At 48.5% G+C, this 14508-nt stretch overlaps 1 protein-coding gene across 1 annotated transcript in view; it reads left to right on the forward strand.

Annotated features, from left to right (window-relative positions):
- The first annotated feature begins 3186 nt into the window (after window positions 1–3186).
- The window catches only part of PPTC7 (protein phosphatase targeting COQ7), a 55905-nt gene continuing 44583 nt past the window's right edge, over window positions 3187–14508 (forward strand). Inside the window, exon 1 of the mRNA XM_040346640.1 lies at window positions 3187–3646. Within this exon, the coding sequence (XP_040202574.1) occupies window positions 3445–3646 (202 nt within the window). The 5' untranslated portion in view covers window positions 3187–3444. The remainder of the gene's footprint in view (window positions 3647–14508) is intronic.

A 14508-nucleotide genomic window follows, 5' to 3' on the forward strand; every position in this document is an offset into this window, starting at 1 on the left:
TTTATTGGGCAAGGTTATTGGTAGATATAGTTAGTTATGACTCTGACGTGTCCTTTCAGCCCCAAATCCACTTTTTGTCAAAAGATTGTAGACTTCACCTCCGTCACATCTCTAAAATCCACATTTTTAACTGATGAAACCAGCAAGCTACTCATTCACTCCTTGTTATCTCTCACCTTGACTATTGCAAATCTCTTCTCATAGGCCTACCTCTCCATAGACTATCCCCTCTTCAGTCTATCATGAATGCTGCTGTCGTCAGACTCATCTACCTTACCAACTGCCACCCCTCTCTGCCCATCCCTACATTGGCTTCTGATTTAAAATACTAACAACATACAAAGCCCTTCACAACTCTGCCCCAGCTACATCACCAATCCTGTCTCCAAATATCACCCAAACCATCCTCTCAAGACCTCTTGCTCTCAAGCTCCCTCTTCTCCTCCTCCCATCTCTAGGACTTCTCCAGAGCCTCTCCCATTCTCTGGAACTCTCTACCTCAATCTGTCCGGCTATCTCCTACTCTGGCTGCCTTTAGGCAATTCCTGAAAACTCATCTCTCCAGTGAAGCCTATCACACCTCCAACTAATCTTTTACCACTTACCACCTGCCCCACTCTATTAGATTGTAAGCTTTAGGCCTATACTCCTCAGCAGTCATGTGTATTGGCAGGGCCGTCCTTAGCACAGGGCAAACGGGGCAGCTGCCCTGGGCCCAATCTTTGTAAGGGGGCACGCGCTACCGGTGAATTGGGGCCCCGATGATGGCTTTGAAGAGTGCACAGAGGATACAGGAGGCTGTATTCCCGATCTAGCCAGCAGAGAGGGAGCTCCACTGACGCGCTGACCCCGCCCCATGTAGCCTGTATGCTCGATAAAGAGCGGCTGTAGTTAGAGCAGTGATCAGAGTGGGTGTGTCAGTGGAGCTCCCGGCCCCGCCCCTCTATACTGGCTGGGGAATACAGAGGTCTGGGAGCTCCACTGACACGCCCACTCCATTCACTGGCTCTCACTACAGCCACTCTGTTCTGAGCATACAGGCTACATGGGGCGGGGTCAGAGCGTCAGTGGAGCTCCCGGCCCCGCCCCCTCTCTGCTGGCTAGCGAGCGAATACAGTCTCCTGTGTACCCTGTGCACTCTGAAATGCTGTCATCGGAGCTGTAATCTCATGCAGTATGCCCGCAGTCTCTGGTAATGCCGTGTAGTATGTCCGCAGTCTCTGGTAATGTCGTGCAGTATGTCTGCGGTCTGGTAATCTCATGCAGTATGTCCGCAGTCTGGTAATATCATGAAGTATGTCCGCAGTCTGGTAATCTCGTGCAGTATGTCCGCAGTCTGGTAATATCGTGCAGTGTGTCCGCCGTCTGGTAATATCGTGCAGTATGTCCGCAGTCTGGTAATCTCCTACAGTATGTCCGCAGTCTGGTAATCTCCTACAGTATGTCCGCAGTCTGGTAATATCGTGCAGTATGTCCGCAGTCTGGTAATATCGTGCAGTATGTCCGCAGTCTGGTAATATCGTGCAGTATGTCCGCAGTCTGGTAATCTCCTACAGTATGTCCGCAGTCTGGTAATATCGTGCAGTATGTCCGCAGTCTGGTAATATCGTGCAGTATGTCCGCAGTCTGGTAATCTCCTACAGTATGTCCGCAGACTGGTAATATCGTGCAGTATGTCCGCAGTCTGGTAATATCGTGCAGTATGTCCGCAGTCTGGTAATCTCCTACAGTATGTCCGCAGTCTGGTAATATCGTGCAGTATGTCCGCAGACTGGTAATATCGTGCAGTATGTCCGCAGTCTGGTAATATCGTGCAGTATGTCCGCAGACTGGTAATCTCCTACAATATGTCCGCAGTCTGGTAATATCGTGCAGTGTGTCCGCAGACTGGTAATCTCCTACAGTATGTCCGCAGTCTGGTAATATCGTGCAGTATGTCTGCAGACTGGTAATCTCCTACAGTATGTCCGCAGTCTGGTAATATCGTGCAGTATGTCTGCAGACTGGTAATCTCCTACAGTATGTCCGCAGTCTGGTAAAATCGTGAAGTATGTCCGCAGTCTGGTAATCTCCTGCAGTATGTCCGCAGTCTCTGAGCCTCTCCTGTAGTATGTCCACAGTCTCTGACCCTCTTCTGTAGTATGTGTATTAATGTGCCGCTTTACTTGCTCAATTATTTGGGATTGCTCCACTGCTCAGTGAGTGGTAATGATGTGCATTAACCTATAGCAACCAATCAGTGAAGCAAGCGGGAAGCAGAAATGATGTGTTGTAACCTCTAGCAACCAACCACTGAGCGGTAAGGATAGGCTGTAACCTCTGGCAAAGAATTGCAATCACTGCATGATCTGCTGCAGTAAACTAATTTTGAGTCCATCTGCTATTTATTTTTTTAAAGCGGTAGTTCACCCTCACTTGCATCATTTTTCCATCGAGACAGGCATTGTAGCGCGAGCTACAGTATGCCTGTCCTGATTTTTTTACCCCCGTACTCACTGTGTACCTGTACGATAAAGATTTCGGCTCCCGCGGGGAATGGGCGTGCCTAGGGAGAGGGAGGATGATTGACGACCGGCCCTGGCACGTCACTCTCCCCGAAGACAGCTGGAGTAGGTCTCGGCTCTTCACGGCGCCTGCGCACAGGCTATGCGCAGGCAACGTGAAGAGCCAAGCCTATTTCGGCTATTTCCGGAGAAGCGTGACGCGCCAGAGCCGGCCGTCAATCATCCTCCGTCTCCATAGGCACGCCCATTCCCCGGTAGCTTCGATCTACGAGTACAAGGTGAGTACGGGGGTAAAAAAATCGGGACAGGCATACTGTAGCTCGCGCTACAATGCCTGATTTTATGGTACAATAAAAAAAAAACTTTTTTTCGTTCATAGGGTGAACCCCCGCTTTAAAGACAGCCCTATGGCTATATGTAGTACCTGGGCTGCCTGGAAGTGGAGATACAACAGATTTTACACTGGACGCAGCCTCATACACTTGTGTGGACTGGGCCTAACTGCCATTTTGATTTCCCTTTGCACATGCTAGCCTAGTCCTGGTTTCTGATTAGTTGGGTAGACTGCGGAGCTAGGTGTGTGGAGATGTGTCCAGGGATCCTCTACTACCCGCTGACGTCACAAGAACTCCCCCCCCATACACAGCTAGCCACTGCGGGGAATCCTGGTGACGGAGGAGCGACGTCGGCGCGGTCACGTGCCTCGCTGCAGTCACCTCCTTCCTCCGGAGTGTCAGTGCGCTCCAAGATGGCGGTAGAGGTCGGCCGGACTCGTGTTAGCCGGCACTGAGTGCGGAGAGAAAGGTCAAGCTAACTGAGACAGAGAGGGCTGCGGGAAGAGGACGGACCCGCGCCTTGGCGCCACAGGGATAGCGAGGTGCCCTTGAGGAAGACGGAGGAGGACAAGGAGGAGAGAGGGAAGAGGTGGCCGGCCGGGGCCATGTTCTCGGTACTCTCCTATGGCAGGTTGGTGGCCAGAGCGGTGCTCGGAGGACTCTCACAGACCGACTCCCGGGACTACAGCCTGGTGACCGCCAGCTGCGGCTTCGGGAAGGATGCCAGGAAGGGGATCCTAAAGAAAGGCATGTGCTACGGGGACGACGCCTGCTTCATCGCCCGGCACCGCACCGCCGATGTCCTGGGTAAGTGCACGGGGACTACATGTACCAGCGGGCACTCAGGGGTGCTGGGACTTCCAGTGTGGCCATGTACTCATCAGTGTGTGAGGTATGCAGGGCCGGACACCACCACACCATGACCTGGAGTGTTCTACAAGTGTACCCTTATCACAGGTAGAATCTACCTATCCGACCTCTGCGGAGCCGCCTCTTCTCCCCCTTCCCCCCACCTCTGCGGAGCCGCCCCTTCTCCCCCCCCACCTCTGCGGAGCCGCCCCTTCTTTCCCCCCCCACCTCTGCGGAGCCGCCCCTTCTCTCTCCCCCCCTTCCCCCCCCCACCTCTGCGGAGCCGCCTCTTCTCTCCCCCCCCCCACCTCTGCGGAGCTGCCTCTTCTCCCCCCCCCCCACCCCACCTCTGCGGAGCCGCCTCTTCTCTCCCCCACCTCTGCGGAGCCGCCTCTTCTCTCCCCCCCCCCCCACCTCTGCGGAGCCGCCTCTTCTCTCTCCCCCCCCCCACCTCTGCGGAGCCGCCTCTTCTCTCTCTCCCCCCCCCCACCTCTGCGGAGCCGCCTCTTCTCTCTCTCCCCCCCCCCACCTCTGCAGAGCCGCCTCTTCTCTCTCTCTCCCCCCCTCTGCAGAGCCGCCTCTTTCTCTCCCCCCCACCTCTGCGGAGCTGCCTCTTTCTCTCCCCCCCCCCACCTCTGCGGAGCTGCCTCTTCTCTAGCCCCCCCCACCTCTGCGGAGCCGCCTCTTCTCTCCCCCCCACCTCTGCGGAGCCGCCTCTTCTCTCCCCCCCACCTCTGCGGAGCTGCCTCTTCTCTAGCCCCCCCTCTCTGCGGAGCCGCCTCTTCTCTCTCTCTTCCCCCCCCCCACCTCCTGCGGAGCCGCCTTTTCTCTCCCCCCCCCCCCCCACCTCTGCGGAGCCGCCTCTTCTCTCCCCCCCCCCACCTCTGCGGAGCCGCCTCTTCTCTCCCCCCCCCACCTCTGCGGAGCCGCCTCTTCTCTCTCCCCCCCCCCCCCACCTCTGCGGAGCCGCCTCTTCTCTCTCCCCCCCCCCCCACCTCTGCAGAGCCGCCTCTTCTCTCTCTCTCTCTCTCCCCCCCCACCTCTGCAGAGCCGCCTCTTTCTCTCCCCCCCCACCTCTGCGGAGCCGCCTCTTCTCTCCCCCCCCACCTCTGCGGAGCTGCCTCTTCTCTAGCCCCCCCCCACCTCTGCGGAGCCGCCTCTTCTCTCTCTCTTCCCCCCCCCCACCTCTGCGGAGCCGCCTCTTCTCTCTCCCCCCCCCACCTCTGCGGAGCCGCCTCTTCTCTCCCCCCCACCTCTGCGGAGCTGCCTCTTCTCTAGCCCCCCCCTCTCTGCGGAGCCGCCTCTTCTCTCTCTCTTCCCCCCACCTCTGCGGAGCCGCCTCTTCTCTCCCCCCCCCCCCACCTCCTGCGGAGCCGCCTCTTCTCTCTCCCCCCCCACCTCCTGCGGAGCCGCCTCTTCTCTCTCCCCCCCCACCTCTGCGGAGCCGCCTCTTCTCTCTCCCCCCCCCCACCTCTGCGGAGCCGCCTCTCCCCCCCCCCCCCCCCCCTGCGGAGCCGCCTCTTCTCCCCCCCCCCCTGCGGAGCCGCCTCTTCTCTCTCTCTCTCTCTCTCTCTCTCTCTCTCTCTCTCTCTCTCTCTCTCTCCCCCCCCACCTCTGCGGAGCCGCCTCTTCTCTCTTCCCCCCCCCACCTCTGCGGAGCCGCCTCTTCTCTCTCTCCCCCCCCCCCCCACCTCTGCAGAGCCGCCTCTTCTCCCCCCCCCACCTCTGCGGAGCAGCCTCTTCTTCTCTCCCCCGCCCCTCTGCGGAGCAGCCTCTTCTTCTCTTCCCCCCCACCTCTGCGGAGCCGCCTCTTCTTCTCTCCCCCCCCACCTCTGCGGAGCCGCCTCTTCTCCCCCCCCCTCTGCGGAGCTGCCTCTTCTCCTCTCTCCCCCCACCTGCGCGGAGCCCGCCGCACCACAACATGCTGCAGTGCATAGACGTGAATGAATTGTCATTTTGTGACACTTCAATAAAGTAGGAAAAAAAGAAACCATGACTTGCATTGTAACAACGTAAGTCGGCGCCCTTGCCGTCCCACACAGTGAACACCGGATTACTTGCACACTTTAACATGTGGTCCGGTGTGCCCTTAGGAAACCATTGCGTCTTTAGAAAGACTTTTTCAGTTTTGCACATATCAGGGAATAGTTAGACCCCATGTCAAGTTTTCATTGTGGTCTGTGATTGTATAGGGGAAGCCACAATTGCTCTCTAGAGCAAGAGGAAGGTGGAATCTTTTAGTAGGGATGCTTGGTATAAAGGGGGGAGTTCTCCTTTTTTCCTCCGCTTCCTGTTGCATCTCTTTGGACAGGAAGTTATATTCAGGAAGCAACAAAAAACTGACAGGTGCTTTAACCCTTACTACTCTATCCAAATCTACAAAACAATTGTATACAATATGTAGTGTGATGAGCTTACTTGATTTTACCTAAGTGGTGGTGTGGCCAGTTTCAGAAATACTGCAGCACTTTTTATTTTACATTGGACTGCATTCCAAATCATCCGTTGGGGTCATTTGCTTTGATGGCATGAAAATCAGGATGCAGAGCATTTCCCTGCCTTGGTCTGGTGACTTTGAAAGCTGTTCTGCCCTTGGAGGAAACATGGTGCCCTACCTCTTTTGGCATGAAACCCTACCCCAGCCTTGTTTTTGCTGGATTGATTTCTTTGCCAGTGTATATAAAATAAACTTTTCTGTGTGCTGAACATGTGACCTGTGTGTTTCCATTATCTTATTAGAAGGGGAATGTTTGTAGAATACATATCCTCCCTGATAAGTTGTAACAGCCATGTTAGACTTGCAAAGGGTTAATACCGTCATCTAAACATGTACCTGTTCATAAGGTAGTGCAGACTTTGCTGCCCTTCCATACTCAAGGTCACACTGAGGTCTAGACTGGTATAGAAGCATGGATATACGTTTGTCACATTCCAGTTATTTTTGCTACATGTAACCCGCGGTGTTCAAAGACCCACAGAAATTGTCCACTGTAGCCATGTCACACACAATAACAAAGCCAGGAATATGTATCCATATAGATCTCTCACTCACTTTCTTAAAGTTATTGCTGTGAACCAGCTCTTATCTTTAGTTTGTTTGAATAGTGGGGAAGAGTTGGAACCCCTGACTGTTTTTACTGCTACCTTGGCTCTGCTAGAGTTCCCTCATTTCCTGTTCTACTTGCAGTACAGGCATACCCCGCTTTACGGACACTCACTTTACGTACACTCGCGAGTACGGACATGCCCGCGAGTGTACGTAAAGTGTCTCACAAGTAAAAATATTCCGCGCCGTGCACCCGCATTAGACGGAACTGAAGTTCTGAGCACTTAGCCTGCCCAGTTCCAGTGTGCTCTTTCTGTATCCTGGCTGCCTCCCCACCTCCGGTGACATCACATCCCCTCAGGCTTCCCTGTCAGCCACAGAATGCCATGCAGCCTCTCAATAGCACTGTCCTTTGTGCACAGCGCGATGTCCGGGGGATGGATTGGAGTGGCCCCCCTTGCATCAGATGAGCTTATTTACATGTGAGTGTTCCGTTGATGCCCCCACTAAAGCCCCTGGCACCCCCACTACAGCCCAGAAGTGAAAAAAGGCATTGCTTCACTTTAAGTACATTTTCGTTTTACATCAATGCTCTGGTCCCGTTGTGTACTTAAAAGTGGGGTATGCCTGTATTTGATTAGACTGGAATGTAGAGGAACTCTCCAATAGCAACAGACATTAAATACTACAGGTGCACCTAATGGAAATGTTGGTGCCGACACCGAAAATTTAGGATGCACTGAAACCAAAAATTGCAGTATAACAAAATGTTTTTATATATAATTGTATAATTTAAACTTTTTAATTTAAAGCGGAGGTTCCGCCAATTATTTGTTTATTTTAAAAAGGCCAGCAGCTACAAATACTGCAGCTGCTGACTTTTAATAAATGGACACTTACCTGTCCAGCGAGCCCACGATGTTGTCAGCCGAGGACGAGCAATCGCTCGTCCCTCGGCTGCACCCGCCGCCATCCTCGGTAAGGGAAGTCCCTTCTCTACTGCGCATACGCAAGTAGCGCGTCGCGCCGTCACTGGTCCCTGCTCTCCCCTGAGAACAGTGTGTTTCCCAGAAGACAGCGGGGGCTGCGGGTAGAGACGTGTCTGCCGCAGTCCCGTATTCCTGGAAGTGGGTGGAAATACCTGTCTTAGACAGGTATCTGCACCCCCCCTCCCCCCGAAAGGTGCCAAATATGACAGCGGAGGGTTCCAAAAAGCGCAAGCTCCATTTTTGGATGGAGCTCTGCTTTAATATCATAAATTTAAATGAATATGAATTTATTGTTGGCCATTATCGGCACCTTTTTTAGCGCAAGAAAAAGCTCTAGAAAAATGCATCCCTGATTTTGTGTGTGTCATCACTGTTTTGTTGTGCTTCTGTTGTGTTGAAAATCTTGCTTGCTGCATTTTCGGTCAGTTAAAAAAAAAACACATCAATAACGCACCTGTGTTTTTTTGTTGCTGCAGTTTTGAGTCGCATGACCTATGAAAAACGCACCATAAGCGCAGTGTAATCGCAGCAAAATTGCATGCGCCTTAATCGGCACCTTTTATCTCTATCAGCAAAATGCCGAAACACAATTTTTTCCGATGTTTCGGCCGGCCACTGATATTTTGGTGCATCTCTAATAAAAACCTTTTATTTTAGCAGAGGAGGGGGAAGAATAGAAACCCTGTCCGCTATTTCTATCAGTCTGTCTGCAGACTAATGCTGTCCTTTGCGTGGATTTAAAGTGGTTGTACAGCTCAGAAATTAAATATGAACAAAGCATATCCCTCTATGGCAGCCCCCTTGCTCACATTTGGTGGAAATTAGATGAGGGTGAATCTGAAATGCCAGCCGCTGTCAAAGTCCTGCCTACTGGACCGGCTCTTATGATGGGCAATCTGGTCCACTGCCGGGAAATTGTAGTGTGATGTCTATCATAGCAACTGGTCCAGAAGGCGGGACTATGTTTAATGGCTGCTGGCATTTCAGATCCAAGCTGTCACAGCAGGAGATCCCCTCTCTGTGATCCAGCCGGCTCCCCTCCCCGATTGCCCCCCTGTGGCTGCACTGATGGGCACTGATTCATGACTAAAACATTTTAAATAATTTCATGAGATAATTTTATGAGAGTGTGTTTAGGGGCAGGGTAGCGTTTGGGTGGGGGAACTGGTGGCGAACTCTTTACTAGCTAGTAGCTCAGGACTTGCATTTTTGAGCCCTGCTCTATAGTGTGTGTGTGTGTGTGTGTATACTTGTCTCAATTAAGAGCACAAAGTGTCATTTTTGTCTGCTGCTCTGTTTTTTTCTATCGGCATGAGACTCTTTCGACACGTTATCTTGGCACCAAAAAGAAAAAGGAGACACAAGGGAGGGACCTACAGCAGATTGACAGCCTGAGCTCTGTTTTGTGCTGTCTGAGAGGGGGGTGTGTCCTTTCCTTCCAGTCAGCTCTCGGAGCTCCCCCTGCTGAGCTCTGCAGAGTGTAATTTTAGCTATCCACCCCCTTTTTTCTGACAGCTCAAAGCAGCTTTTTTATAAATTCTGAACTTGATTGAATGTAGAGAAGTGAAGGCTGCAAAAAAAAAAAACAGGAACAAGTAATATATGAGGATTTGATTAATCTCTGTATCACCAGAGGCCAGTTACTTCACTGGGTATATGTAAGGGTTTACAACCATTTTAGATTTAATTAAGCTTTGAGGCTTTATGCCCAAGGATGGTACATGATCGCCCTTTCTTTGACTATAAATTTGATACAGTAGTGAAATAAGACTGGGTTTACTCTGTTCCATGTGCATGCAGGCCTTATAGTAATGCACACATGTAGGTTTTACTGACTTTCACACTACACTACAGCACATAGATGTGAACTAACCCCATAGGAAAGAATGGGATTTTTTATTTGGCATGCCTAAGTTTATGCTGCATTAAAACAGACAAGTGTGAATAGGCTGTAAATGAATTGGGGAATGCCTTCCTAATATGAGAAATGCTATTTTACATTTTTTTTAACGTAAGACTTCATGTCTATACGTGGGTATATTTAGTACATCTAAATGTTCACGCGTATGGACAGTGTATTTTTTGTTCAATTTTTTTTTTTTATTATTATTTGGATTTGTGGCCTTGCTAGCATTTAGCACTTGGCCTTCCATTAGGATGATCAGACTTAAAGCTCTGGCACAGCATGCCGCATACTTGTGTTGTAATGCATTTGAGAGCCATTCAAAATGAATGTCCCAGCAATGCACCACAATTTGTGCATTACATTAGCATATGATAAATATGTATTTTAGTGCATATTACTGCAAAACCAAGATCTGAATAATATCCTTATTCTCCAGAAATAAACACCCACTCCCTAATGGCAATGAATCAAAAAAATTTTTTTGCCTCCTTGTAATGTCTTTCTGAAACCCCCCCCCCCCCCCACTCCTGTACATGCAAGTTGTGGTCGTGTGCACTGCTGTATGAAAACCACAAATCATCCCCATTTTATTTGCTGCCACACAGTACCAAATGTGTGAGCAGTTATACGCGTGGGGTAAAGTATTAATGGGCTTCTGGTTTTTGTGGTAAAGAGTAACTTTTATGCTTTTCACCTTTTACAGAAGCTATACATTTGGGGGGGGGGGGGGGGACTACAAATCCCATGGTCTATCTTGGGAACGAGCAAGAGAGGCCACATTCCTATATACTTGAAGGCCTCTTGCACATGATGCTCCCATTTTTAAGCTACTTTTTTCAGATGTTTTTTTCTTTGTATATTTACACATATTTTTGCATATATGCTTTTGTGCAAATGCATTTAAAGCGTATTCTCTCATTCTGCACAATATTTAATTGGGCATTTGTGCACATTCGCACGTGAGGTGTAAATTACTGACCATAATGCAGATTTAAAAAAAAAAAAGATGCACAGTGCTTGGGTTTTTTTTTTTTTTTTTTGTTTGTTTGTTTTCTTAATCGGAAACAAGTTTATTAAAGAACAAGTTTTACATACATGTCATAGCATCCAGTTCCACCAAATCATAGTGCACATACATTATGTCCAGTCATCCCCATCCCACCGCCCCATGCATGGTAATTGCAACTTAGTTTATAAAGAATGCCCATCCGCCCACATGATTTCCTTTTATTTTTATTTATTTTACTTTTTATTTTTACACTGTCCTTTTTAACCAATTTGTTTGGCATGACAGGACCTCCTTAAATGTGATATCTTGGGTTAAAATGACCTCAGATCTCATATTTACACTTTAATGCAATTTTTAAAAAGGTAATTTTATTTTTTGCCAAAAAAAATCCCCATTTAAGACCATTGGGCGCAAGTGACATTTGATGTCACTTCCATCATCCAATTGTATGGAGTCGAGTGGGGGCCATCTTTCTCTCAGCATCCAGCCTCACGGAGGAAAGGATGACATTGTCCATGCCACTACCGACGGGCTCCACTAAGTGGCAGAGATGACCAGGGTGCCCCCGATTTTTAAAAGTGATCTCACGGTAAATTCGCCATGGAGAACACTTATCTGAAAGAGGAACGACGTACAATGATGGCGGGCGGTCTGCAAGTGGTTAATGCATTCTATGGATTAAGGTAAAAAAAACTTCTGTGTACAGCTTGTGCCACCTCAGCCTCCTTTTACTTACTTGAGCTCCATCTCGATCTAGCGGTGTGCATGAAAGCAGTGGCTCTCCCGGGTCTATTTCGCTCTCTCTCCTCATTGGCTCACACAGCAGCCAGAGCCATTGGGCTCCTGCTGCTGTTCATCATAGCCAGAGAGCCAATGAGGAGAGAGTGGGGGGCAGGGCCAAGCTACAACGTGGTTTGAGAGCGAGCCTGCTTGAGTGCCCCCATAGTATTGCTATGCCATTTTCTTTCCTTCAGCCACAGGTTAGATCAATTTTCAGTACAACCAGCCTGCCCTAGATGGATCGAAATTCATCAGTTTCCTACTGAACTAGCCAAGTTTTGATAGTCTGTGGCCAGCTTTAGAGGCCTGGCTAAGATGTTTCTGCTTTTCATTCAGGCAGATCTGCTTTATGTCACTGTGTCTTTAGCTGCTTGTTTTAGTGGGGGGTTAAAGGTTACCTTTACTTGCTGCTCACCGACATAAGATTTACATCTGATTGTTTTGTCAGCGACTTGCGTGTTCCCATCATATAGTTTGAAGCTCATCAAACCTCATCACAGCAGCACCAGTTTTCCAGGTTCCAAGCTAATCTGGATTTCTGAACCATGTGGGGGTCATACTTCTGCTGTCTTGCAGAGTGTATAGATTGCATGTATGACCACAAATGCATGTACACAATAAAGCTGGCCATACATTATACAATCTTCCTATTCAATTTACATTGATACAAGGGCCTACCTTGTTGCATACAAATTGAAGGTGTTAAGGTTCTAGCCTCCTATTATATGGTTTTTGGTAAGTCTAAGCCCTGGTTCACATTGATGCTACTTTAAAAATTACGCTATTTCACTTGAAGTAGCGCAGCTTCAAAGCAGCAAGGTCAGCGCGATTTCAGGTGCTACTTGATAGACGCCTGTGTGGCTTCATACACAAGTGTCTATTGAAGCCGCATCTGAAATCGGCAAAAGTAGTGCAGGAACTAATTTTTAAAATCAGTGTCGCACTGATTGGAACAGTGCCATTGCCGCCAATAGGCTGAGACTTGTCATGCGATTTTATCTCAAATCGCTCCAATGTGAACCTAGGCTAAAAAGAAATTGTATAATGTATGGCCAGCCAATACTTGAATTAGCTTGAATACATGAAAGATGAGCACGGATGTAAACCTGTAAATTGGATCAGGGTAATAACATATAAAAAAGGAAGAGTAGGGGGGGGGGGGGACAACCATAATAATTAATCATGTTAGACTAGTTACAATGGGTTAGAGGACACATACTGTTTGTAGTAGAGGTTATGTATTTGGAAGTGGGCCTGGCCGGTAGTTTTGTTTGCTGGGTGAACAAATGGTTTCTTGGGCTATAAATGGATTCTAAAGCCATATACTGCAACGGCTTTACACGATTTGGGTCATTATAAACTACAGTGCTGTTTTTGTTAGTTTTTCTCTGGAATGGGGTACAATAGATATGGAATGAGTCACAGAAGTATTTTCTATTTTATCTTGTGAATTTTTCCACAGTGAAGACCAAAAAAGTTCAATGACTCATACACGAGGCCAATTCTGTTATTTGATTCAGGCCATATAAGGGATTAACCCTGTCTGCACATTAATTGGTAAGATCGAAAAATCTTCTTTAAAGTGTCTCTTTTTAAATAAATAAAAAGCACAATCCTTTCATACTTTGCTACTCTGTGTAATGGATTTGCACAAAACAGCCCAGCTCCTGCCAAATGCCTCCACAGCAAGCAGATTTTTTTTTGCCAGTAACTGCCTTATGCAGCCCACTTCCTATTTGTCATTAGGATTACGACCTCATGCACAGCTCTCACGAGAGTTTACCATGAAGGGAAGGGGATGAGTCCTAAGAGGGTCAATGAGTACTGCAGAGCTGGAAGTGTGTGTCTGTCTAAATCCAGGAAGTGAACAAGCAGCAGCTTCAGCTGCCCACAATTAAAATGGATGCAGCCAGACTTGGTGGGGGGAGATTTCTGCAGCATGTTTGGCAAGTACAGAATCACAGTATATATAAAATATGCAAAGTGGTTGGAGGGAAGCTTCAGAATGGCAAACATGTTTTTATTACAAATTGTTTGAGCAGACTGCAGTTCCTCTTTAAACCACTTTAATTTATTCATCCCATACCCTCTGTTAAATAACGTGTCTGAGCTACAGTACAGACCAAAAGTTTGGACACACCGTCTCAATCAAAGAGTGACTATGAAAATTGTAGATTCACACTGAAGGCATCAAAACTATGAATGAACACATGTGGAATTATACATAACAAAAAAGTGTGAAACAACTGAAAATAGATTTCATATTCTAGGTTCTTCCACCTCTTGCAGCAGACACATCTCTAGGACTGGTAAGAGGAGACTGTGTGACTATCTGTTAGGAAACCACTGCTAAGGAAAGGCAACAAGCAGAAGAGACTTGTTTGGGCTAAAGAACACAAGGAATGAACATTGGACCAGTGGAAATCTGTGCTTTGGTCTGACGAGTCCAAACTTGAGATCTTTGGTTCCAACCCCCGTGTCTTTGTGCGATGCAGAAAAGGTGAACGGATGGACTCTACATGCCTGGTTCCCACCGTGAAGCATGGAGGAGGAGGTGTGATGGTGTGGGGGTGCTTTGCTGGTGACACTGTTGGGGATTTATTCAAAATTGAAGGCATACTGAACCAGCATGGCTACCACAGCATCTTGCAGCGGCATGCTATTCCATCCGGTTTGCGTTTAGTTGGACCATCATTTATTTTTCAACAGGACAATGACCCCAAACACACCTCCAGGCTGTGTAAGGGCTATTTGACCAAGAAGGAGAGTGATGGGGTGCTACGCCAGGTGACTACCTCTTGAAGCTCATCAAGAGAATGCCAAGCAGTAATCAAAGCAAAAGGTGGCTACTTTGAAGAACCTAGAATATGAAATATATTTTCAGTTTCACACTTTTTTGTTATGTATAATTCCACATGTGTTAATTCATAGTTTTGATGCCTTCAGTGTGAATCTACAATTTTCATAGTCATGAAAATAAAGAAAACTCTGAATGAGAAGGTGTGTCCAAACTTTTGGTCTGTACTGTATATAAAAAAGATGCAGATTTGTACCTTATATCAGAGCGTCCCCCGGTGCTCACGTGACTCT

Source organism: Rana temporaria, chromosome 1 (assembly GCF_905171775.1).
Source record: "Rana temporaria chromosome 1, aRanTem1.1, whole genome shotgun sequence".
NCBI lineage: Eukaryota > Metazoa > Chordata > Amphibia > Anura > Ranidae > Rana > Rana temporaria.